Source organism: Pomacea canaliculata, linkage group LG3, assembly GCF_003073045.1.
Source record: "Pomacea canaliculata isolate SZHN2017 linkage group LG3, ASM307304v1, whole genome shotgun sequence".
Taxonomy (NCBI): Eukaryota; Metazoa; Mollusca; class Gastropoda; order Architaenioglossa; family Ampullariidae; genus Pomacea; species Pomacea canaliculata.
The window spans coordinates 4425059-4451368 of record NC_037592.1 but is presented as its reverse complement, the minus strand read 5'-3'; the positions used below and the strand labels follow the sequence as shown (position 1 = coordinate 4451368).

At 37.6% G+C, this 26310-nt stretch overlaps 3 protein-coding genes across 6 annotated transcripts in view; 1 reads left to right on the top strand and 2 right to left on the bottom strand.

Annotated features, from left to right (window-relative positions):
* Positions 1-305: 305 nt before the first annotated feature.
* Positions 306-7278, bottom strand: LOC112559980 (UPF0160 protein MYG1, mitochondrial-like). 3 transcript variants are annotated; one of them, XM_025231514.1, is made up of 8 exons: positions 7157-7278; positions 6363-6548; positions 5952-6047; positions 3827-4057; positions 3126-3204; positions 2469-2591; positions 1012-1193; positions 306-562 (listed from the first exon to the last, which is right to left on the bottom strand). In XM_025231514.1, the coding sequence occupies exons 1-8, from the start codon at positions 7177-7179 to the stop codon at positions 391-393; spliced, it is 1092 nt and encodes a 363-aa protein (XP_025087299.1). In that variant the 5' UTR covers positions 7180-7278; the 3' UTR covers positions 306-390. The 3 variants fall into 3 exon arrangements, with proteins under 3 accessions (XP_025087299.1, XP_025087298.1, XP_025087300.1); XM_025231513.1 differs by lacking the exon at positions 7157-7278 and adding an exon at positions 6935-7132; XM_025231515.1 differs by lacking the exon at positions 7157-7278 and adding an exon at positions 6912-7130.
* A 119-nt stretch (positions 7279-7397) lies between these two features.
* Positions 7398-18096, top strand: LOC112559973 (zinc finger protein Xfin-like). Its single transcript, XM_025231500.1, has 6 exons — positions 7398-7484; positions 9811-13025; positions 13346-13597; positions 13988-14127; positions 14587-14776; positions 15556-18096. The coding sequence occupies exons 2-6, from the start codon at positions 9858-9860 to the stop codon at positions 16201-16203; spliced, it is 4398 nt and encodes a 1465-aa protein (XP_025087285.1). The 5' UTR covers positions 7398-7484; positions 9811-9857; the 3' UTR covers positions 16204-18096.
* The window catches only part of LOC112559977 (dynamin-binding protein-like), a 23781-nt gene continuing 15333 nt past the window's right edge, over positions 17863-26310 (bottom strand). The window contains exons 17-18 of one of the 2 annotated variants that reach the window (XM_025231506.1): positions 18561-25798; positions 17863-18273 (exon numbers count right to left, since the gene is read on the bottom strand). In XM_025231506.1, the coding sequence (XP_025087291.1) occupies positions 25619-25798 (180 nt within the window). In that variant the 3' untranslated portion in view covers positions 17863-18273; positions 18561-25618. Of the gene's footprint in view, positions 18274-18560; positions 25799-26310 lie in introns of those variants that run through there. The other variant, XM_025231507.1, reaches the window with a different exon arrangement.

Sequence of the window (26310 nt, the reverse complement as noted above, 5' to 3'; positions counted from 1 at the left end):
ACATTTGATCATGGGATAGCTTTTTATAATTTTGACGAGTTAAGCATGCTTTGGTGTGTTGTCTGTGATGTAAAATGTCTTAAAAAGTTCTTGGTTTTGTCGCGAAATAAAAATAATTTTTGTACATAAAGTGCTTTCAATTTATCACCCTTCCCTACCCCACTACCCTGGACATTCCATGATAGTAAAGTGTGATGTAGGGTATTGTTAGCTCTAAAACTAATTTTCACCATCAAAGGAAGTCTGATGAGGTGTAGTGGCTTATCTCCCAATCACTCACTTTTTCAGAAAATAAAGATCCCAGATTGGGAGCTCAAAGGTGTGCAGCATGCACTCCTTCCTTTATTTTAGCACACCTTTAACCATGTATTTTTTTCAGACAAATGTTTCTTATCGGCTCTCTACTTTCTGAAGACTTGCTGCAGCCATGGCTAAAGCACCTTCATATGTTTTGTTTCCTCCAATAAACCCTGACGAATGAACAAAAATGCAGTTGGGAATTCCACATTTTTGAGACAGTTCTTCATCTCGTAGACCTCGCCACTCTTCTGACAAAGGAAGTCTGAAAATGAAAACCCAAAAATAGTTTACAGCCTATGGAATTTTTAAAACAATCTCCTGGTTTTGTTTATGCAAACATGTACGCATAAATTTGTATAAATATTGAGAACATAAGTAACATTTAAATTAGAGAAAAATGAAAGTGAAATTGTTAAAAAAAAAACTGATCCACAAAAATATAAGGAGTATATGGACTCTGGACCCTTCAAGGGCAACACCTACCACTTAAAAAACAAAAAATGGGAGCGCATGAAAAAACTGATAAATTTTGAGTGAAATAATAAGCTGCAAGTCTTCAAACTACTGATTAAATATTTGCCAACAATAACCTGCAAAAATGCAAGTACTATATCAACCTATGACAAAATAATGGCATGTTTTGTGCATACACATGTGAGAATCTTTGACACAATTTATGGGTTCAATGAAAAGTTCAGTGGATTTAATTACCTATTGTCAAAAGACCCCAGCCTGAGTGGAACACATTGAACCCTCCACTGACTGTTACTGTCTGGATACAAAACATATTTGATTGGAGGACTGATGCCAAGTTCTTCTTCCAAGGTAAAGAGATGGTCTTTCCATGGTGATCCACCTTCTGACAGGGAAATGATCTCTCCAGTACTGTGTGTCTATAGTAACACAAAACACCCCAAAATTACTTGCAGATCTTATACCACTTTCTTATGCATGGGATGCACTAGGCAACACATTCCCCCCTCACACACCATATAAATAAGCAACTATTCGTTGTCTTCATGCAGTTTTTAAAGTAAGGGTTCCAGTGACTTCATGGCTGTAGGGGAGGTAAACCGTTAATGATTAACGTGAAACACAAAGCTAAACCCTTTCATACTGTTTACCTTTCAACCTTTTACCTTCTCAGATACATCAGGTACCCATTCACTGCTGGAGGTATAACGAGACCCAATGTCTCAAGTAGAACCAACGTCTCCTCGTGCTTTGTATATGTTCTTAAGGTCACAATTCATGACCAGTTTTTAAGGTATTTCCTGTAACACTTGATCTTCCAAGACTATATAATAAGACTACGTACGCTGAATGTTTTCTTCAACGATCGCAAACTGCAGATGAATTGTAGTTGTGTTGTGCTTACAATAGATTTACTATGATTGACAACTGTTGAAGAATAATGAACCATACTGGCTCACGCTTTGTTCGATAGCACTGTGCAAGCGGGTGCTTGATCATTACTAAAGAATAACTAAATGTCAAATCTAAATTAACATGAAATTGCAAAACATACACACTACTCATGCTTTATTATGCGTTGGTTTTGACAAAACCACAAAAACGTCTGATAATCCATCAAGACATGTTGCATAGAAAACACCTATTCATCAACACTTCAAGACCCAGTGTCTGCCTGTGGACAGACCATAAGGAGACCTTGGTTCTGCCTGAGACATTGGGGCTTGCTATAACTGAAGGAGACTTTTTTTTTCTGCTTGAGATATCAGGGCTTACTGTACCACAAGACCCAGTGTCTACCTATAGACTGCATGCAAGGCTTATAAATTCCCTATACATGCAAACACCATGAGACAATTCTACCTGAGACATCAGGTCTCGTTACAGAGGAAATTTCCCATCCAGCAGTCTGAGTATCAAACCTACACCTTTCTGCTTTGAGGCCAGGAGACTAAGAACATCTATGGTACCTTCCTAAGCAATTACTGTAAAGGTTAAATAAACACGAAATATAACATCAACGGTGTAAAGCAAGCATCTACATAATAAGTACTAGAAATAATACTTTACTTGACCTCCATGGGTATTCTGTCTTATGCCCCTACTATGTACAACTATTGAATAGACACAAACTGTGTTCATAATCATGTGGAGATGTACTTAAGAAACTGAATCTGTATCTGTATGGCAGCTACCTCTGTTCTAGCGTTGAGGGCCCTCAGTACTATATCTCTTGCAGGAAGCCATGTTGCCTTGTAAAAGTTGACTCTGTCAAGAAACTCTGCCCCAACCATATCCATTGCCTTGTGGAAACATTTCTGTTGATACAAAAAGGAAAGTAAAAAACTGGCCCTGTATTTGTAAAATTTACTTAGAAACTTATTCTTTGACTCATAAGTCAATAGCATAAATGTTTTATGCCATGCTTGGCACTGCTTGCTTGCAAAGTAAACACCTGCTAATTTTGCTAAAACAAAAACTAAGAAAAAAACTTAAGTAGTCTGCTATACAATCCATTAATGTCTGTACATAACAAAACTACATTAGAACACTTAGAGGAAAACAGTGAAAAAGGAATACATGTTACTAAACATACCCAAAAAGAGATCAACAACAAACATGGATGCTGATATGCTTATGTGTTCCATACAACTTCTGAACTTTTAGAGAGAACATGCTTAAATAAGTGTCTGTTGAAGGCAACACAGGAGAGATAAAATATCTTGAAGTAAATCTTTGTAACCAATGTGCTTACAAGTAGACTGCATATACAAAACATGCACATAATTTCTCTTACATGCATTATGATGTTATCTACCTCTGTTTAATTATCTAACCAGTATTAATCTCACATCTTCATCCACATTCTCTTCATTCCACCTTGGGTTCATGCGGGCAACTCTGTTACTTATTGTTGTTGTCACTTTGTATCTGCAAATAAAGGAATTGCATTTCTGTCAGCACCAGTTTTCATATCCATTTCCATTTTAAGGGATTGAACATATTTCCAGCATCTCCATGTTCTGTTGACACATCAGATAGCTTGCAGTTTTTGAAAGTGTTATAAAGGTGCTAATTACTGCCAGAGCTAATATTTCCAATCAGTTTGGATTGTGATGGCCTATTAATTTATTAAAAGACATCCATGATTAAGTGGTCCACTCTTCTGGAAAAAAAAATGGCAACTTTTTTCTTAAACAGATGTGCTGCTGATCAATAAACCCTTTTTATAATAAATTGTCAAGTTGTTTAAATAAAACAAAATTCATCTCTAAGAATCTTTTGAGAAAATTTGATCACAAATGTGCTTATTTTCTTGTTATATTTATATTGCCATACCTAAAGGCCGCTGTCTGGCAGGAAAAAATGGTTTGACTATGGGAAAAGAAATGTATTTACTGAGCTAAATATAAGCAAATAGTGGGTCACTATGAGGGTGGATGGCACCATGTGTTCCTCACCCCCCTCTCTTGTGTTGAACTATTCTTTCCTGCCAGAAGGAAAACTTCAGCCTTTAAGATACAGGTAGTATTTTAGATAATATAAAAATTACCTTGGTTCCTCATTTGTAGCATCAATGCCATTGTCAATGGCATCCACCTCCTCCAGAAAATTCTCATATACCTTATCATAAATTAGTTCAGTTGTAGGATCTTGAACAGATAGACCCAGCAGGTGAGAAAGAATCTCATGACCAAAGTGAAAATACACCAGGCCAGCTGAGCTGAGCTTTGTGATCCATTTCTTATGAGGATTTAAGCTGTTCATGCATTCCTTAAAGTTTCTGAAATGAAAACAGTTACATTCTTGCCATTTGTCAACATGATTGGAAACAACAAGTGAAATTAAAGATCTATTTCAATATGTGCCAAACATGAATTAATTTGCTGCTTCTTCTGCACGTAACAACTGTGGTATTAGATCCTTTTGCCAAGGGTGCTGCACAAGTGGCCATCATGGACAAGTGACGTTACAAAAGTTGAGCATACCTGAATTGGCATGTTTTGGCCACTAGCAAGTCAGGTTGCATATTCAAACAGAGATTGATAAAGAGAAAGTTCTAGATTATTTAAACAGAATGTTCAAGAAGAGTAGATGGCTCTAATTGTTCTGACCACCTGATAAGTTTTGCCCTTCCAGTTGACCTACAAACACCAACAATTTATGTGTGGCAAGTGGCAAGTATACCTTTCCAGAAAGATATTAATTTGTTGGCACGACATGTATTCTTCACCTCTGCCTTTTATGAATGGATGTAATCACTGGTCATACCCCTTCCAAAGTAAGGTAACAGCAAACAATGCCAGTATTACAGAAAAATAAGACTTATCATTCATAAAGCAAACTTATACTTAAGGTGATTTAAAACCACCTCATACCCTCATATCTGAGGAACTGCTAGCAGAAGAGTAGGCTGGTTTCAGATAAGAGCACAGTTAAACAAATCTTCAACTGTCACATACTGATTGAAAAGCATATGCAGCATTGTAAAGATCTAGTCCAGACTTTAATTGACTTAAAAAGGCTTTTTACTGAATCTGGCATGAAGGGCTATGGTACGTGATGTGAAAATTAAACACTGAAGACTGCAGCTTCAGTCTGTGCATATTGAACACAGCTGTATGTGTCGACACTACACTGCTGGCCTGAATGCTTCATTGCATGATTCAAATCTTGAAGGATGAAGCAGAGCTGAATGTTGACCCCAGTGAAAGTGGGCACGTTGTAAGTGATCATAAACAACATCAAGATCACAAACAGCTCAAACTGTTCAGTTTTTGAATACAAACAGTATTTGTTTTTAACATTGACATAATATTTGACTGAACTCAGATGGTGGGTAGATTCTATTGTTATATTTAAAAAAATCTTTTCTCATCAGGGCAGAAGACTGTTTCTTTGTAGCTGGGATCACGAAACAGCAAGTGTATGAACTTGAGAAAAGAGTTTGGGAGTAAAGGAGTATATTTGTATGTTATTGTTATATTAAAGTAGACAGAGCCCATAAAGGTGAATTTGCATTGTATTTTTTGTTGAGAGAAAAAAAACACACAAATGACATGATGCATGCATGGTTGAGCAGAAGGGCATGCAAGTGACATGACATGTGGAAGGAGAGAGCTGAGGTGGACAGAGCAAAAACTGGCTGGCAAATGTGAAACAGAGGATAGACCACCCAATGTGAGACCTAATGGGTGCACAAGGCAAGCCCTGTTGACAAGCTTTTACTGCAGCTATGTCAAGTCAACCCCAACAACAATATGCGTGCCTGTGTGCATTAATGAGACAAGAAACATACAAGCATTGCAACACTGGCAATGTCGTGGTGTTGGTGGTTTTACATTTCCTAGACTCCTTTTGGCCACAGCTCTGAAGGCATTAGTTAATTGCACAAGATAATTCTCAAGCTGATACATTGTTCTTGAAGATTTTTTGTCACATTATGCACATAATGTGATGTTGTGTTTCTCTTGACAAGATATAACCTGCTTGCTTACGATATAATGTTATAATGAATCCTTTCAATGAATTAACTTTGACAAGCACGAAAATCTTTTGGATTACAGGGATCAAGCCTGTCAGACTCAAGTATTTCTATAGTTACAAAAAGCATGTAAATAAAAATAAACAAAAGATTTATGTGAACTGTTAATTAAGACCATTCAAAAAGCACAGACCGTTGATGATGATCGTAGCGATGATTTTCTGGATTGTACACGCCTCCAACATCTACCACTATATCACATTCATCTAGCAGGCTAGACTCTCTGGTTCTAAGACAGAAATTTAAAAAAAACAAAAAAGGGACATTAAAATATATGCCTCTGACAAACATAAGCACTTACATATTCATACATTCTAGTATAGCTGCACTGATATACAAAAATACACTTGTCATTTCTAAACGCTCTCTCCTCAAAAACTGACTGAAACACATAACATTATGGCACTAAAGGGCCTCTCTCCCTATGGTGCATTAGACACCTGATTCCATATAATCATACGTGTAATTGAACACAAACAAAATGCTGTTTTTAAATTTAAATATCAAAATAACTAATTTCTATCAGGTGTGAGCAAACGCTTACCGTAAAATTTCTGCATCCCTGTACTGAGGCAGCTGTTTGAGCATAAAACAGGCAAGAACTTCATCACAATGGAAGGTCCCATTGTGTGTTCCTATCTTAACCATAATATTTGCCTTTTTTGCTGGTGATTCACCGCTCATGCTTAAAGATAATGCTGCAACTTTTTGAACAAGCTGTCGTTGGCCCCTACACACATAAGTATTACCGTAAGTAGTAGCATTGATTGAAAACTAAAACATTCATTCAACGCTATAGACTCCCACCACCATACTGTTAATAGTTAAGTTAGCAGTATTGAAACACTTTTATCCACTTTCACTCATCTCTTATTCATGCTTTTTAATTTTCCACGTTTGGAGTTCATGCGAACTGAGATCGATTCGGTACATAAAGAATCCACATTAGAATGATCGCGTCCTCGAAACTGGATAAAAGTGTTTTATTATATTTTAATGACGAAAATGTTACTAGCACTTAATATTACAGATTTTATAGTAAAATTAGATTAATTTTCCAGATTAAATATGCGAAAATGCTCAAGCTTTATACTGAATAATCCGATATCGTCCTACTGGAAGTGAAAAGTTTTCCCTCCAATCATGGACGTGTATATTAGTTCGTGCTCCAATGCTTCGTGTTCATCATGCGATGTTGTTTGTGGAAATATCAACTGAAACGTTGTACTACTCTCCCGAACTGTTTCTGCTTTGCGCCACATACAGTTTGAAATAAGAGATCTTTAGTTTGTTAATGTTAAAGTAGTAACAATTCATATTAACACGCTGACAAAGTACCTTTCTGCAAACCGAGCAAACATTTGAAATCTGATTTTACAGTATTCCCAAATGGTTCAGCTTAAAGTATTTTTAAAATATATCAAAATTTACAAAAGAAAGACGTATTACTTAAATATTATTTTGCTTAAAGAACTGTCACATCTATTTCATCCATTCTATTACAGTTCATACTTTAAACTTATTAAAAAGGGGGTAAAACGATGATTATCTTCATAATAAGTTTCATTTCGTCTCCTTCCTACTTTTAAACTTTTTAATTTACCCAGCTTACAGCGGAAGTGATCCGAGAATGCTCGCAGCTAAAGCGTTTTAGCGGTTGATTTAGGTATGATTGCGCTATATCAACTTGTATTTAACAATTTGTTAGGATTTTATTAGAGAACTGTGATTTGATGTAGTGTTTATTATTTGCAATGAAGAATCTAGTAAGCACCTGCCAATTTTTTGTTATATTCCTCGTGGTCATTAAATAGCTCGAACCAGGTTCCACAGTTGATCGCGCTGTTTCATTTTCAGCCTAGTATTTAAAACAATTCTCGGTTCCAATCCGCGATTTACGATGCTGCAGTTACTAGTAAAAAACCCTCAAAGCCCCTCAGTTATTTTCTTTGAAACTGCGGTATGCATAAAAGATTTCTATCTCTGTAGAGCGTTTTGAATTCAATTGAAAACTTATTCTAAATGGCACATCGGGCTTATCACTAAATAAATAGCTGAGTGTTAATACACAGTCTGAGAATTTAATGAGAATGCGTTCGTGCATAAACTGTGTCATTTGAGTGAGAATCCGATCTCAGAAACTTTAAACGGAAATTTTATGCGACCTTCAAGTGCTTTTTATTCTTTTATTGGAAATTCTTCAGTGACATCTAAAATCTAGTGATGAGCAGTAATAAAAATTTATGTATTTATATACAGTCACGTCGTTGCGCGCCTTAAGTCCCCGAGAAAACACACACACACAAAACCCCAGTGGCAGAGCTTGGTACATGCACATGATAAAAAGCTCAATATTGTGACATACCACCAAGTGTCCACATACCAAGAATTGACACAACAATATGTATCATATATTGTCCCAGCTCTCGCGCCTTGAGAGTGTAACCGTGCTCATGTACATTTGTCTGTGTTTTTGACATTTTTACCTCTGACCTCCGTTTATGAGTTTCCTGTAACAAAACTTTCAGAATTACATCCATGATTAAACACTAAATCAAGACTGCAGGTTTTTCCTTGGGATTACCTGCTGTTTTGGAGAAAGTGCAGGGGATTATTACAAGTTAGTCAAGTAAATTCATCCTAAGGGTTAACTGGTCTGCTTTTGTGCATGATGTTATTTGTAGGCTTCTAATTGTATTAAAATCATATTAGAGGAATTTATAATGTCACAAAGTCCAGTTACACAAAAATTTAGGCTCTGATGAGACAATTGATGTGCACATCATATAGGAACATCTTACCAACCTCCTGTAAGAGAAGAACACAAAAACTTACATCCCACTTGCTTGCATTCTTTTACCCTTTCCTAATAACATATGATGGCTTAACACTACTAGGAGAAGCAGACTACATAGGCTGGCTATTCAATATTTAGCTCACTAAGCTGTCATTTCTTTTGCAATGGTCAACTTGTGTCAGCAATGACTTTCAAGTGTCTGCAGGAAAGACTGTTTTTCCTGTTATTTTCAAGTTTAAAATTAGCCATCAGCCACATAAGAGTCTTTGTAAGTAATAGCAGTTCACCAGTACCAAACAAGTGACCTTGTAAATGACAATGGTTTATGTAATATCAAGTGTCTTTGTGTGACAATTCACTCAATATCGAGCAAGTGAACATCTGCCCTACACAAGGCTTAATTGAAAAAAAAAAAAAATCGAGGTAATAGTAAGAGGCAACAGACAACATAAAAACGACCTTATGTCAATAGTCCAGAGAGTAAACAAAAACACATGAAAATCATATCAGTAAATGTATTTAATGAACAGGAAATACGAGTGTAGCTCTAGATATAAAGGAAACATGTAGTCATCAAATGAAGCTGAAGATACAAAGGAAACATATACTTGACTTTAGATATAAAAGAAACATCAAATGTAGCTCTAGATATGAAGGTTGTTCTGCAGAATTCCAGATTTATCTGCTGCAACTGATTTTTAAAAAAAATTAAGGCTGCTGTTCAGTCTGAATGATCAAAATGGTTTCATAGCTTTACAATTCAAAGCTTAGGGACACACTTTAAACCATTATTAAAATATGTGTCTTTATTTTTGGCATCTTAGCAAAATTATATTGGGTCTAGTGGAAGCAAAGCTTCCATGTCTTAATCATCTCACATGGTAAATTCAAGAGAAGTAGTTTAAAATGATTTTAAGACAAACATGTTGAAGCATCAGAGGAGTTAATCTATGTTAATATTTATAATCTATGTTAACTTCAAAAGTATAACAGCTTTTCATATTTTGATGCAAATTCTAATATTCAGACAAACTGTTAGACAGTAGATAATAAGGATGATTGCTTGATTTAGGAATGACTGTGTGTGGTGTTCTCTGTTTAAGTAGACTCACTTTTTTTAAAGACTTCTTATTGACAGTGTTAAGAAAAGACAGTGTAAAGTGATAAGTAAAATTCTTTCATGCATGATTTGCAGTCAAACCATTCTTCAATCTTTCTGGTGTCCTGAAAATACTCATCACCATGCAGAAGTATCACCTTAGTCATGGGTCTCGGCTAATGGTCAACATATTCCCAGGTCGGCGCTATAATGATGCCCCGGAAGAGCAAGAGTTTGTGAAAGGCCGAACAATTTTTGAATGCAGCTTGTGTCACAAATACTTCATTACTCAGTCAGAACTTTTGAGTCATCTTGGGGTGCACACTGTCAATGCTGATGGGAGATGCCCTCAGTGTCAGAAGAGCTTTGCTCAAGATGCTGACCTGAAAATGCACTTGTTTGGTCATTCTCGAAATATCATAGTGCCCAAGGACACAGTGTTGGAGATAGAAAATGTACAAGAAGGTCCTTCAGATCTTGGTTCAGCCCGTCAGCCCCAGCCTCCAACATCCGAATCAGATTCTCAAGCAGAACCATCTTTTGCAGCAGTATCAGAAAATATGGCACCGCCATGCATGTTGTCTGTTGTGGAGGCTGATGACTCATCTGAGCCACTGCACAGGTATCACCCTGCACATGAACTGCAATTAGCAGCAAGGAGAGACAAACAGCAAGTGCAGATTTCTGAGGTGTCATTTTTGGTACAGGACGCTGCCGATATTACTGGGGAAGAAATTAAAGGGGTGGAACCTGTAGCCTTGACCAAAAGTCAGATGGAGTTGTTGGGGCCAGAAGTTAGCGAGGGTTCAGAGATTATCATCATAATGCCACATGACACTGCTGGCCTACCAGCTTTAACTCATCCTGAGGGAGACAGCCAGCAGAGTATCTTGACTACTGTTCTCTCTCCTGATCATCAGCTTAAACCTTCTTCACCTATTTCCAATCAAGCAGATTTGGCTGTGTCCTCGGTTAGTAAGACACCATCTGAAATGGTGATAATAGCACAGGCAGTGGAGAAAATGGACGCTGAGAAGAGAGACCAACACAGAGCTCTTTTAGAGTTTGCTTCATCAGAGAGGAACCCGCCACAAATAGTGGTTGTGGAAGGCATCAACAAAAAATCTGCTTTGTCCTCAGAACATAACATGGAATCCGTTAAAGAAAGTAAAACTACATCAGCTTCAATAGCTTTCGCAAAAAGAACACAGAACAAGCAGTTAGAAGTAACAGAAAATATAAATAAAGAGCATCCATTACCCAGCAGACAAGCAGAGAGCACAAATCAGGAAGCGCCAGCTGTAAGAAGCAGAGCAAGACTAACATGCCGTCATACAGCGACCATCTCTCAAGGAAACCAGACCAGTCCGACTGCAAAGCTGACCAAGTCATCTTCCACACCAGGCAGTCAGGCAAAAACTTCAGCAGACGTTAAGGAGGCAGCTAAGGGTGAAAGAAGGATGACAACACGTAAGCGACTTTCCACAGCTGAACATCAGGAGAGCATAGCAGGGCCTTCCAAACTTGCAGCAACTGTCAAAGATGGTGAGAAGTCAGCACACGGGAGGGTTTTGTTAGGGTCAGCAAAAGCCATGGATTGTGGCATCACAGATAAGGCAGACAACACCAAACCATCTGTGATGATAACATCTTCAGCTAAATCCGAAAAGGGGGCTGAACCCACAGAAATTGCATTCAAAAAAATATCGCATGCTAACAATGTTCATCATGATGTTAAGAGAGAAAATGTGCAAACAGCTGAAGAGGAAGGAGTTCGAGTCACTGGGAAAGGAGAACAGAGTAAAAGGTCCAGAGCTGCTTTCATACCAAAGTATGAACCTATACAAACAAGGAAGAGGGCCCGGTCACAACAGTACCAGGACATGATTGCTAGTCTTGTACAGTCCTCTCCAAGGTCGCGGGGTCCAAGAGAGCCACCAGTCAGACCTGACACAGAGCAAATGCCCAAAGCTGTTCCCAAAAGCCTTCTTATCCTTGACCCCAATCTGCTGCCCCGTTCAGCTCGTTCCAAAGTAGCCATGATGACATCACCAGGCAAGAGCAACGAGGCTCAGCAGGTGCTTGTAAATGTTTCTTCCTCCCAAAACATATCACTGACTGCTTCAGTTCAGCTGGCAACTGCAAGCTCGCTTGATGCTGCAGAGATCTTTAGAGTGAAAAACGAGGACATGAATGACCAGCAGCTTGATCAACCTTTAGATGCAGCTTCTCTTGTGGAACAAGCTGCCAGCGTGCAACCAGCTACGGAGGAAAGATCAGAACCAGTTAGTCTGCAAAGCGTTCATGCTCCTACTGCAGTTGTACTGCCAAAGGCCAGCAGCATTCATCAGGATGACACATCAGCCAGTCTACTTCTGTTGGCTGAAGCTGCCTACCCAAGTGCGTCACCCAGTGCTGTTTTGTCAGCACCAACTCAGACCCTTGAACCATCACTTGAACATCAGATTCCTCAGAAGCAGCTTGTTTCTCACCAGCCAGAACCTGCAGTGACATCTGAATCAACAGATACAGCTGCAGCACAAGCTGTTGCTCAATTTTCACCCGGGAAGAATGTTGATAAAGAGGCTGAATTGAAGGAAATGGATGGAACAGAACATTGGATGTGCTCAGTATGCGGGGAGCTGGTGAAAGTAACAGATCGAGCCCAGCATGTCACTCAGCATGTCGATGAAGAAGATGAGGAAGAGTTTTCCTGTGATGTTTGTGGAGAACAGTTAGCTGATGAGGAAGAATTAGAACTCCACATGGCAGTCGAACATGACGATGATGAAGAGGCAGACAATGGTGGTGCTGATGGCGGGGAGGAAGAGGATTGTGTAGAAGAAGAATCCTCAACAGGTATTGCAGGGTCTAGAAGAGCAGACAGCAATCTTCATGTGTGCGAGCAGTGTGGTGAAAGTTTCCCTTTCGCTGCATACCTCCGCAAGCACATTAGTAATGTTCACAAGCATCCCAGCATAGTTTACACTTGTAACAAGTGCAACAAGTCATTCTCATCAAGCACAGCCTATGAAAACCATAGCAGACTGCATGCTTCACCTGACAATAAAATCTCCTTCCGATGTATTTGCTGTGAAGCAAGCTTCACCTCTGCCACTGAACTTAGTGTTCATGCCAACATGTGCAAAAACATAATGTCTGGAAGGGGCAGGGGACGTGGACGAGGGCGAGGCAGAGGCAGAGGAGGTGCAGTTAGCCTCTCCCCTCATCATGTCTGTGAAATTTGTGGCAAAGTTTTCTCATCAGATATCTACCTGAAGGCTCACTTAAAGTCTCACCTCAGTGGTAAGGTAAATATCATTGTTTTTCCTTTTTTTTATGCTTGTGATGTCTCCTAGGTTTGCTTAAAGAATTTAATTACTGTATAATCATAGTTCTATTTTGCAGTGACTGAGAGATTTTTTTTTTCATAAACAGGTCTGTCATTGTCATAACCAAAGTCTGTTGCTGAGTACTTCTCAAAATCATTGAGTTCTTTTTAAGTCTAATTAGTTATCTTTGTCTGGTTTTACTTTGTTCATTATTGTATTTCTGTCATTAATGTGGTAGGGGAGAATATGTAAGATAAAGGTTGCACCTGAGATAATAATACAACAGATCTGTGTTTTAGCTGCAGTGTCTCTTCTGCCCTGAAAAGTTCCATCGTATTGGTGCATTGAAAGAACACATGGCAGGAAACCACCCGGATGCTCTTCCATTTAGGTGCTCCATCTGTCAGCGAGGCTTTTCTCGTAATGCCAACAGACTAATGCATGAGCAGACCCACACATCAGTCAAGCTACACCGTTGTGATGAATGTGGGGAAAGTTTTGCTTTGCAAGCCTACCTCAATCGCCACATGCGCTATAGGCATCTCCGCAAAGTAAGTTGCCAGCAAATGGAATGGATCTGCTGCTTGTCACCTTATTTCACACTTTTTTTAAAAGAAGTATTAAACATTTTTGTAAACATCAAATTGCTGTAATTTCCATTCTGTAAGCTGTTGAAATTTTACTGTTTAACTTAACAAGTAGGACAGACACAGCTAACGTGGAACACGGTAAATATACAGAACATTTATATGTGTGTGTGGTTTAAACTTCTGTAGAATACACATCTTTTGCACAGAACGAAAATAGTTGACTACTTTTGTGAATTCTTAAACATCTTGATTTCCTTGCACCTAAGATGTGATTTAGATGACTGCATGCTTTATTGCTAACGAAGTTGTGAAGGGGGTGAACTTGATTTTTAGACATATTTTGTTTTATAGATGCAGTGCAAATGTGACATATGTGGCAAAGAATTCCTGCGGAGAGCTGACATGGTGAAACACAAGAGAGTGCACACTGGAGAAAGGCCATACAAATGTGAGATATGTGGGCATGGATTTGGCCAACAGTCCAACTACAAGTAGGTGCAGGCTTTCACGAAGTAGAGATCTGGTCATATTTATACTTTTCTATATATATTAAGGAGTGCACTGTGAGTTTTAAAAACATTTCTCTGCTTATTAGGTAGAACAGGGGTGGGCAATTAATTTTCCCAAGGGGCCGCATGAGAAATTGGGATGGTTTTAGAGGGCCGGACTAATATAGTTAACTCAGTTTTACCCAATACTGTATATATAGTATATATACTATCCCTTCGCCAGCGGGCGGGCCGGTCAGAGACAGGAGGCGGGCCGGATCCGGCCCACGGGCCGGCCTTTGCCCAGGTCTGAGGTAGAAGATTTGAAAACAGCTTTTGTTCTTCAATCTGCATCCTTTTTTTCAAATTAATATCTTATCTCCTCTCAGCATGCAGTATTTTCATCAAAGAAATTTCACTAATTTGTTGACTACTGGGGTCTGTTATGTGTTTTGCTCTCAGGTACCACATGATGCGACATCGAGGCGAAAAACCTCACAGGTGCCCTGTGTGTGAGCGAGGTTTCCGTCTGCCATCACACCTAAGAATGCATTTAGAACAACATGCAGATGGTCGGCATCCTTGCAGTGTTTGTGACAAAGTCTTCTCCCTCAACAGATATTTGCAACGCCATATGCGTGTGCATTCAATGGTGAGGAGATAAATTTCAATCTTCATTCACAAGGAAGAAAGCTTGGAGGTTATCAATATATATTCTAGGCAATTTGTCATTTCCGAGACAAGCATGTTTTTATACAAGTGTACAGTTTTTTGACAATAAATAAGGTGTAATGAGAAACACATGGAAAGTTTTGTTATGAATACCATATTGCTAATAGGATTTACTTCTCTTTGACTATGAATAAGATTGTGTAAAAGCCCTGTTAAACTAGACCCCCAAAAAGACAGTGAGTAAATTTGGCAACGTTGTATAACTGTTCTATGACTGTCATGTAAACACTGCCAAACTTGTTCTCAAGGACTGAAAATCTCACGTCAGGTACTTTATTTCCAAACTGATTACAAATGAGAGAATATTCAGGCAGCATCAAGGAAGGAAAATTGTTTCTTCATATACATGTTTTTTTTTTACTGTTAAATAAATTTAACTATAGGCTATCAGGCTTTTATTCCATGATATTTCTTTTTTTCCTTTGCCTCTTCATTATTAGTATGAAAGAACCATTATGGCTTGTCAAACATAATAGCGGTTTTATAAAGAATGTACTAGGGGTGCTTAGCAAATGTACTGTTAAGTCCTGTAAAGTGTAACAAGCATTTAGAATCATTTCTATCTGCACATTTCTAAATTTTTTGTGCAGACATTTCTTTAATTTATTTATAGCTAACTCTTTGGTGGATAAGCTCAGCAAATTTTGTCGTGCATTTTTAACAGATTGTATTGACAATATTTTTCTCATTCTTTCACAGAAAAAGCAGGTGACTTTAGATGGAGGGTTGGGAGAAGAGACAGAAAAGGGATCATTGAGCCATTCCACAAATTCTGTGACAATGTATGAGGATGACACAACAATGTCAAAGATGACAGATCGTATTCTATTCGAGCCTCTAGGTGAACAAGTGGTAGCCCAGACACAGGTTATACACAATTCACCAGACAGTGAGCCCATCATTCACTTTATCATCAATGAAGAAAAAAGCAGTGAGAATGAGAACAATGAGGAGGTAAGCATTGTGGACAGTAACACTGGAGCCATCATCACCACAGGTGTTGTGGAAACAGCCAGCTGTACTGCATCATCCTCAGGAGAGAAGCCGGCAGAGGAAAAAGAAGAAGTGCTTGAAGAAATGGTGGAGGAGCAGGCTTTTGTCAATGCAGAAGAAGGGACAAGCGTTGTGGTGGGGGCATTTTCGGAAGGAGAGGGTGGCAGCATGGAAGAAGGCAGCGTGACGATTCCTTTCCGAGACCTGGCCCAGCTGCTGGGTGGTAAGCACTATAAGTGTGACGCCTGCTCACAGAGCTTTGGTATCAGTCCCAATGCCACCTACAACATGGTCCACACAGGACAGAGCCACATCCTTGTCATCAGCCTCAATGATCATTGGAAAACTTCCTAAGTTCTTTGCCTTTTCTCCTTTGCTTGGAAGTTTCATCAGATTTTAGGGACAACTAAGTTTTATTGTCAGCTGTCTGTAGTGTGGAGTTACTCAAGTTCACTGGCGGTTGCTATGAACTTTATTGAATCTGGATTGGTCATGATGGAAGAATAGGAGAAGAAAGGATGCAAAGGCCACCAAAGTAAGTGCAAAAAAGGAAGAAGACTTTGTAGTCATGGTCATGATAGAAATGCAGGGTGAAACATTATGACAGTTAACAAGTGTTGCATTTTTTAAGTGAACTACGAACTGGAACAGTAAATGATATGGCGTCAATGACAGTGAAATAAGCTCTTAGGTATGTACAGTGAGGAGTGGCTAGAATGCTGGCATCTGAACTGAAATGAGTGCTGGTTTGATACCCGTGTAGCTTACTTCCCCCAGCCAACCCAGCTGGTGGGAAACCTGAGTCCTTGGAGGGTTGGGGAAAGGTAAGGGCAAGATGGGTACCACCCTCACACAAAAAATCCTCTGAGAAACACCTCGCTCCCTAAAAAACCTGAAAAAAGGTCATGGGATGACTTTTACCTTCGTGTACAGTGAAAAGCCTGGATTACCTGATAATGACAGTTTGAATACAAATTAGAAATATTTATGTTGATTCTTCACATCTTCCTTGCGACCCTATGCTCCTCAAAGGAGCAACAAGGAATAAACTACTAAACTTCACATCTTTCTGTCTGCTAAATATTAGTGCAAGAGATCGAACGTGATTGTTTTAATTAAAGTGGCTGAATAGCATTTTTGGAAGTGCATGTATGTTGCAAGCAAGAAAGAATTTTGACCTAGCAGACTTGAGAGTTTTATCTTATATAGCAGGTGTATATTTGATGACAAGTGTGTTTGGCTTTATTTTCCTATGTTTAACACATGAAAGATGAATGTGCCTTTGTCCTATTTTCTTACCTTTTCAAACAACTAATTATAACAATTGTTGACTACCAGTTACAGTAGTTGCTATTTAGGTCACGGTTGGGTTTGATGTGAGGTCTGGAAAAGTCTTAAATCACTGGTCTCAAGTTCAAGTTGATTTTGATAAGTGTAGTCGCAATAGTTGAGCTGCTACTTGTGACCAGTGGCTTAAGAGTTGTTTTCGTGACCTTTCATGCATGCAAGCTAGCAAAGATTTGGAAGTTTAACTAAAAACACTTGGTTTATTGCCCACATGAAACCATCACCAAAAATCCTTTATTAAAAAATTAGAACTGTACGCTTTGATTGAGCAACATTAAATAGAAACTGATTTAGCAAAAGGAAATGGATGCTGTATGAAATTTTGTGGAGAGCATCATGTAAACTGACTTAACAGAACACTTTTTGATGACAATAGTGATAACATGATCTTATCTATTTTTCTCTTTCACCATTGTATTTTGACAGATGCATACATATGTATGCAATGTTCAGTTTGGAAGTAGATTTTTTTCTTCATCTCATCATAGTCAACAAGTGACTAAAAGAAAATGTATCTAAATAGGGGTGAGGGGATCAAATAAATTTCTCTGTTATAAACAAATTATGCAAAATGGATGCTATAACTGAGTCATGGCACAATCAAAAACCTTGTTGCAGAGGGATAAAGAACAAATGTCGTTCCTCATTAAGAAATCGCAAACAAAATTTATAGTAAATCCTTTTATTTACTAATGGTTTCAAACTTTCATAAACAACCTTAATATTCATTTCTCTCAAGTTTTGCAATTCCTGTTTTATGTGAAATTTGTACTTCTGACTAAAATAAGTTTTGGAAAACTGCCCTCTGTGTGAGCTTTATTGTATAGTGCTCAAAAGGTATGTTCATGTTTTAAAGGGAAACTGTTTTGATCAGCAAGACAATAAAGGACCTCAAGCACACCTGGTGCCTTTCTATCACCAAGTTCAATGCTTTTCTATAACACAAGGTTTCCTCTGTCTTGAGCACAATGGAAACAGATACTAACATCTCTTCATTTTACACTGCTTCAGCATGCAAATGATCTGAGGGTGTATGTGTGAAGTAGTCCATCCACAAAAAGAAAAATACAATCAGCCCTGTTCTGTTGGGGAAGCGGACGGCCGAGTGGTTAGAGCGCTGGCGTCCGAACCGAGAGCGCGCTGGTTCAATTCCCGATAAGCGCAGCAAACTTCCCCCAGTCGACCCAGCTGAAGGGAATGGGTACCTGACTCCATAGAGGGTCGGGGAAGGTAAGGCAGCGAGGGAGAGGAGATGGGCACCACCCTCATGTAAAAAGCTGGCCCCGAGAAAAGTGGGGTCTCTAACACCTCACTCCCCAAACGACCTTTAAAGGTTATGGGACGACCTTTACCTTTACCTTTACCTGTTCTGTTGACTTTCAACTTGTCATAATAGTCCAATATGCTGAAGGATAGCTTTGTGTACATCTTAAAAGTGCTTGTTGGAATAGGGTTAGCAACCTGAGCAAGTCCTTGCAAAATAAATGCACAACCAAATAAATAATAAATCACTTCACATGGTTTATGTTAGAACCCACCATTACTTCATTTTTTTTTTTATATTATGAACATTGTAAATGCTATAATGTCATCAACAAAATGGAAAAATACAATATTTTCCATAAACTCAAAATCTTATATGGCTACTGCTAGTACAATGAAAACATCAAAGCTTTAGCATAAATCACCTTATGTTAAGGTTAATGTTTTTTCTGCATTAATGAAATATTAAAAAAAAGGATTAAACTTGAACCATAAGAGGCCGAAGCTTTTACAGTTTTGTATGTATGCTGTCTTGTCTCCAGGTTGCCAACTTGAAATTTTGAAATTAAACTTTACCAAGCTAAATATATTAATACTGTTAGGCCTGCTGCTAAGTATGATAAACAATGGTTTGTAAAACCATTATTACACTAAGTAATCAGCAGAGTAATGATTTGATTAACCACCATTTGATTTTGAAACTGGGATACAAGCAAAGTTCACAGTTGACAAATGTGTACACAGTGATAAATATAATGTCAGGTACATATATCTGACATCTTCAGTTGTTTTTTGGTCAGTACAGCTAAGCTAAGAAATATTGAAAGTATTTTTTTGTTTTTATGCATAACAAGAGAAGGAGAAAAGTGTAAGGCAAATAAAAGTGCAGTTATATTACTAAAGTAAACACTAGAAGGCAAGTAAAAAAAATATACATAACTCAGCATTTGTTTAGTGGTCATGAAACATGAATATCATGCATTTACAACAAACATGAACTACTGAACTGCTGTTTTTAGATATAACCAATTTCAAAATATTTGTCTCAAACTTTACAGTTCAATTTTTGGTGTTTTCTCCACCCACGCCCACAAACCAAAAATATCTTGTGTAGTTTAAATATTCTATTCTTCAATACTATTTCCCTTTTATAAAGAAAATAAACTGAAAAGTCATCACATCTGTAATTCAATACATTTTCTAAGAGAATTGAAAGAAGACATGCATATAAGACTATAGATAGGTACTTTGTGGTTGACTTGAAATATCTGATCTGGTAGGGGTAACTGTGCTATGGAAAAACCAACTGCAGTAACCCTTCCCATAAAAGTTTGATTGTTCAAAATCAGGTTGTATATGCAATCAATTTTTTTTAACAAAAAAAAAAAAAGGGTTATCAAAAGGAAATATCTGCCACAAGACCATAAAGTTTTACCATGAAATTTTTTTTAAAAATGGACACCAGCCCTAAAATAGTTTTGCAGAAACTGAAAAAAAATTCTGGATGTATTTGATTAAGGCATTTAAATCAACATTCACATAAATGTCATTTTTGTTCCTGCCACCTTAGCAAGCCTGCAATTAGCAATGTTGTATACCAGCAGAAAATGGAGATAGGTTTGCAAACTATTAAGCCCAGCTTTAACTATTGAGTCATTCATTTACAGGCTAAAATTTAATGCCACACTTTTTAATGTAAACCAATTCACCCAACAAGTTCAGCCATGATTCAGTTATAGAGGAATTTGTATCACAGTTTAATAATAAAAGTCTGAGAAGCACATGAATATGTGTGTGCAAGGGTGGGGTGTGGGAGAGACCATATACATTGATGTTATGCCTGCCTGCATATGTGATACAGCAACAAAGCATTTCAACTGCTGCCAATCTCAGGATGCTAGGAACAAACCAAAGTGTGAACATACAACTTAAAACTAGAAAGGACTAAAAAAAAAAAATACATAGCTTCAGTTTTTAACCACAAATGATAGAATAACATAAATAATAAAAGCTCATTTACAGCACATTTCCCTGATTGGCAGTGAGTTGAATTTACTTTAATGAAAGAGGAATGTGAGTGATGCTGGTAGGAGGAATTGGTGTTTTACATCAAACCAGCAACTAAGGCTATATCACGGCAAGGCAGCCAACCCTGTAAACAGATGCCACATGCAGAAAAAGAACAGTGTGGCCGAGACAAGAGCTGAACTCAGGATAGCCAACCTTCAATGTACAGGCCCTAGCCGTTGTGCCACCTGACCACCATGGAACATGAGTGGACAAACACAATAATCACAAAATATAAAAACATAGGGGATAGGTGGGAGGAAATGAAAAGGAGGCACCCAGCATCTACTGCAGTTACTTCCAAAGGTAGATGGGGGATATAAAGCCCAGCCTTGAAAGCGTCAAAGGTAATCACTTTGTAAAGTGATGAGGTAAAGCTTTGGGGCCAGAGAAAGAAAAGCAACATGACCCAGTGTAGTTCATCTTATGTGTGACATGTGAGAAATGTATGAAAAAACCAAATTGACAGCTGGCAGAGCATACGCAGAAAGATATTCTGTCACAAGCTGAAAGCTCATTTTGTCCCTCTGTCATAGAGTTGAGCTTGGACTGGCAACCAGTCCAGTCAACTGAAAGATGTAATATAGTCTACAATATCCTATTCTTACACTTAAAACATTCCTGTCAAAACTAAAGGCTTAACAACTCTGCTGATCCTTTGTATCTTTGTCGCATCACATTGATGAACAGTAATACATTATTGCCAGTGTTACTCTATGCATCAGAACACAAAGTGTTCATTATTCTAAGGCTTTTTTTAAAATTGTTTTCAACACCATTCCCCTCCCTCCACAAAGCACGACAATCATGACATTAACAGTAGAGATTCACTACCTACACTTGATACTGATGCTATAATAACAGCTTAGAAAAAAAATTTTCTTTTTAAGTGCTATGTGAGAAATGTTCATCAAACTACCAAAGGGAACCAGAAGAATGGCAAAGATATATACAGCCTTAGCCTCTCTATGCAGATGCACTCAGGTCCCTAAACTGTGTGTGGTTATGTGTATATATGTATGAGTTATGAGTTTTTCAAACTGTGAAACTTCCTCCAGGAGTACAAAGATTTATCTACTCCATGCAAGAATTTGTCAATGCACACAATGAAATCATACAGTTGTCATGCTTTAGTCTGTTTACCCAGCTCACTCAAAGCAAAGTAATGAATGGTGTACACTCTTCTAATCAAGTTTTGTCCTACTTTTTCTGTTACTTGTAATCAACTCTGGCTAATTTGCAATCGTTAGTAAGATGCTTGATGCATACAACCTAGCCTTAGTATCAAAAGTTGATGTTTATTTATTAAAAAGATAATAAATTATTCCTTAAGAAGCACTATTTCTATGCTGTGTCAAAAGCAGAGGTGAAAATGCACAGCATTATGATTACACTAGCAACCTGAAGCAAAATTATATGAAAACAAGTGCACATCTTATTTATATGTCAGTCTCAACTTCAAGTAATTGAACAATGAAAACAACAACTAAAAAAACAAGCAATGAGGGATTCAGTTCAAAATTACATACCCTGCTAATGCGCATCACAGAAAACATAGTGAATATTTCTGGAAGGTTTGGAAGCATTATAAAAAAAAAAAACAAAAAAAAAAAACTGAATGAAAATAGAACACGAGCAATGTGCACTTTATATACATATCCAAATCAATGTCTAAAATCGAGTCAAAGCATAAGGCATATTTTACGGTAAAGAGAAAGACAAAGATATGTCCATTTCCTTTCAACAGGTGAAGGTAAAGTCAATGTGGGCTTCACCAAACCCAGAACAAGCATAAGCTTTTACTGTGACCAGCACAGCCAGCCAAAGAGAACAAGGAAAATCATAGGATGAATGATTAAATTCTTAGTGTTATGATTTTATCCCTGCAAAAAATATGCAAAGAAAGCCTTCAATAGCAGCAAAACACTGCCCAATGATCTACTCAAGGTTAATGCTGAGGTTATCCCAAATGAAGCTTGAAGTTGTTATTTTTATTTATTTATTTATTTTTGCATAAAACTGATTCTGAGTAACTTAGTGTTAACTAAGGAGTCTAATGAAGTCGAAAATGTAAAGTACTTCTAGTACTAAGTCATTACTTGCTGATGTAAGATCATGTACACTAGAATCTTCTTGCATTTTTTGGTAGAAAGACATTATGGAAGGTAGAATGGCAAATTTGTTCATTTACTTTAGGTAGTTTCACGTACAGACTCTCATTATGTTTACCTTTTATATATATATATACAAGCCATTTATTCATATTTTTGTCTTCATGATAGTTGGTTCTTAATGGTTAACTTTTGACATGAGCAAGAAAAGCAGGTAAATGCTGTCCCCTAACTTTTCAGTCCTTGGGGAGTAAGGTGTCAAGAGATCGGGCCTATCTTGAGGCCAGCTTTCTGAGCCAGGGTAATGCCCTTCTACTTTCCTTAGCTGTCTTTTCCTATCCCAACCCTCTGGTATCAGCTGAGTCAAAAGTATGCTGCACCACACAAGTACTGTGGGTGTCTCTGGCTTGAACGTGCCAGTCCTCTAGCCATTTTGGTTAATCACTTCAACATCAGAATGTGGGGCCTTTAATCACGTACTTCTTACATCCCAACAAACAAGAAAAAGACGGTAAAAGTTGCAAGTCTGAAATGCAGCAATACTATAAATGTGTAAGTAGAGAGGAAGTCTACAATGCACATTTCAGTTTTTCAGTAAACTTTCCCCAAGTGAAGATAGTTTCCTTTCTGAGAAACTTGTGATCTGGTTTTACTGCTAACAGAATTCTTTCTATACAATACATACTACTGGCATTCTCAGATTTTTCCCCAAAGTTACTGCTAGTTATATATACCCTCTTTATATCAACAGTCTTAATCCTTGCCCATTGCCTAAAATTTAGTTTGGATGGATGGTGGTGAAATACCGTTGGGACCAAACTGCTCTTTATTGCAAAAATAATGCACTATACACAGAATAATTAATACAACCCGTTAAGAAACTTAAATGTGGTTTTAATTATATGTTCAACCTGAACAAAATATAACTGTGCCATTCCAGATCCTGAGATCTGACAAACTTTCTCACAGTTCTTACGTTTATGTGATGAGATGTGCATTTAAACACCAAGATGATTTTAAAAACAAGGCAGATGTCTCTATTTCAAGGATAAATTCATTTGAAACAGGTTAAAGCACATTCATGGAAGCTGATGCTACACAGCACGTCATTCAATATGAAGACTCATTAGCATCAAAAATGAATCATTTTTGGTTTAACATCATCAGTAAAAAGATATGAGCGAGACAGAAAAAACTCAGCAATACTAAGAATTGCAAGATCTGTAAGTTACTGGTATTGCACAAAAGACAAAGATGTCATTTGGGTTTTAGTGCTACACTGATAATTTGGGGGTTAATAGGTCCAGTTTCACTGTATATGCTACGGAAGCTAGTGACAAAGTTCACCAAAGACAAAGCTGGCATCTTCAACAAAGCATGCCATGACAAGACTAAACAATGAGTTATATGGTTAGATTTAACGTTATGACACCTCCCCCTTCCCCATCCCCCTTCCCCCTCCTGACTATACTGTAAACTGCTGACCTTGTTACCATCATGTCAACATCTTCAAAGACTGCTTGTAGACTGCTGTCTTTTAAACTATATTTTAGTGCACTGAGTTTATCATAGGCTCTGAAACTGTGCTATAAATGCTAATGCCGTCCTCTTAATAGGGGTGAATAATGGGATCTTGAACACTGAATCCTAGAAGGACTTCCAATGCTGTGTGTTGGCACTCCTTATACACTGTATGTTTTGTTTAATTTTTTTCTGTATTAATATATCATGCTGCTTTTTGAAATTACACTGTTATTTATACAGTCAGACCAAATCAATGCCACTGGTTGAGAAGATGTGGCGAGAAAAACATGTCCCAAAAGAGGTATGGTGGTTTTAAGTTTAAAAGTGTAAATGACATCACACCAACCAGTTGGTATGTTTTGATAAAGGTTGGTGGGGAGAGGGGGTGGGAGTGGACTTAGAGACATTTTTTAGCAACAGCGATAAAATATTCCATCATATAGGCAAATCTCAAAGAAACCGACATTTACAATTCATGCAACATGAAGAAAAAAGACATCAGCTAAAAACTGCAACCTTCGTTTGATGCATTAGAAAGTATGATTAAAAAAGGCACATAGCATACAATATTTCTGGTATGCACAGGGGATAAAGGAGAAACATATTCACAGCTCAAACATTTGTTCCTAAAGGACACCCAATGAAGAGCATAAAATCTATTTCTCGTAGCAAGATAGTTTAGGTTTTGAACTCCCGGATGCCGGTATTTTTCTGATGTGATGGTAGCAAAAACAAAGCTGAAATTAACATTTCAGAAAATTTTTTTTTTTCAAACTCACCTCCAGATAACCTTATTTGCCAGCTTGGCAAAATATACCTCTCAGCCATTCACTAATTTCATACTTCTCCATCATGTCAAACACCAATAAGAAAACAAAAATATGCAAAAACATCTAGGATGTTCTCATGGTGCAACACAGTAACAATGACTTTCACTGATTAAAATGAACAGCCCACCATTTTGATGCATGATGCATTAAAGGCATATATGACCCAAATATAATTTTAATCTATATAGTAACATATAGGGCGAAATCTTCATTTATATAATAAAATTTGTATAAATGTGTTATGAAAAGTTGAATGATAATGAACAATCTTAACTGGCATAGATACAAGAGAAAGTTATAAACAGTATCACAAGTTTAAGAAACAGTCAGTAACTGGCAAACCATGAGCAAAAAAGTATTCGATACGATCAATATGATAATTGTGTTTTTGTGAGATTTACATGCTAATCTCCCAACAAACATCAGCATGAACAAGTTCACATTAGTATCTGCACCTAGGCATGTACGATGAAGCCTCTATGTACATATGTTTAACAAAAATCACATGTATATGAAATCATGCATACAATAAGGTCAAATCTGTTGTACATAAACTGAAGCATGTGGCAAACCCAAACTAATCTTTAATGTTTGCAGTCTTCATTATTGTTTATGACACTTGATCACTCATACAACTTTTCGCAGGTATGTGGCAGGTGCATATCCTTGGTGACCATTAGCATCCACTAACCACCATTCTGTGTTACCTGTAATGTCATGTTTAGCTAGCACAACCACCTCTTGGCCACTGACTAAGGATGCTTCGTTTTCACTGCGAGCTGTAAAAGGGAATTCTGCATAGTAACGCTGAAAAGTAAAACAAAAAGATTTTGTACAGAGATAACAGGTTTCCTCTGCCCATGTGTCTTTTTTTCCCTGGCCATTCATGCCTGTAGTTCTTTAAGTATTCATTATGATTTGATCAGCAGTTTATACATATACTGTATACTATTACACTAAAAGTTTTATGAGTATAAAAAAGCAGGCCAGCCTGATTTTTAATTGCTGAAACTTGACAACATATAAAGCGATAGTGCTAAAGAAAAGTGATCAACATCTTTCAGAATTGTAAATTAAATATCTTAAAATAAACGCACTCAGATTATATAAATTTTATGAAAAACTTCTTTTCTTCAGGTGAATGTAAATATTCTGTATTTAAAATAATGTTTGATGTATGGTCAGATGTATGGCAAACATGGTAAATGCATCAATTAAAGATCCTATTCTTTCATCATGCATGACCCAGAATTCATGTTGTGATCTGAATGCAAGTAGCCACTGACATTACAGACCTGTGTCTTCTCACCCTTCAAAAC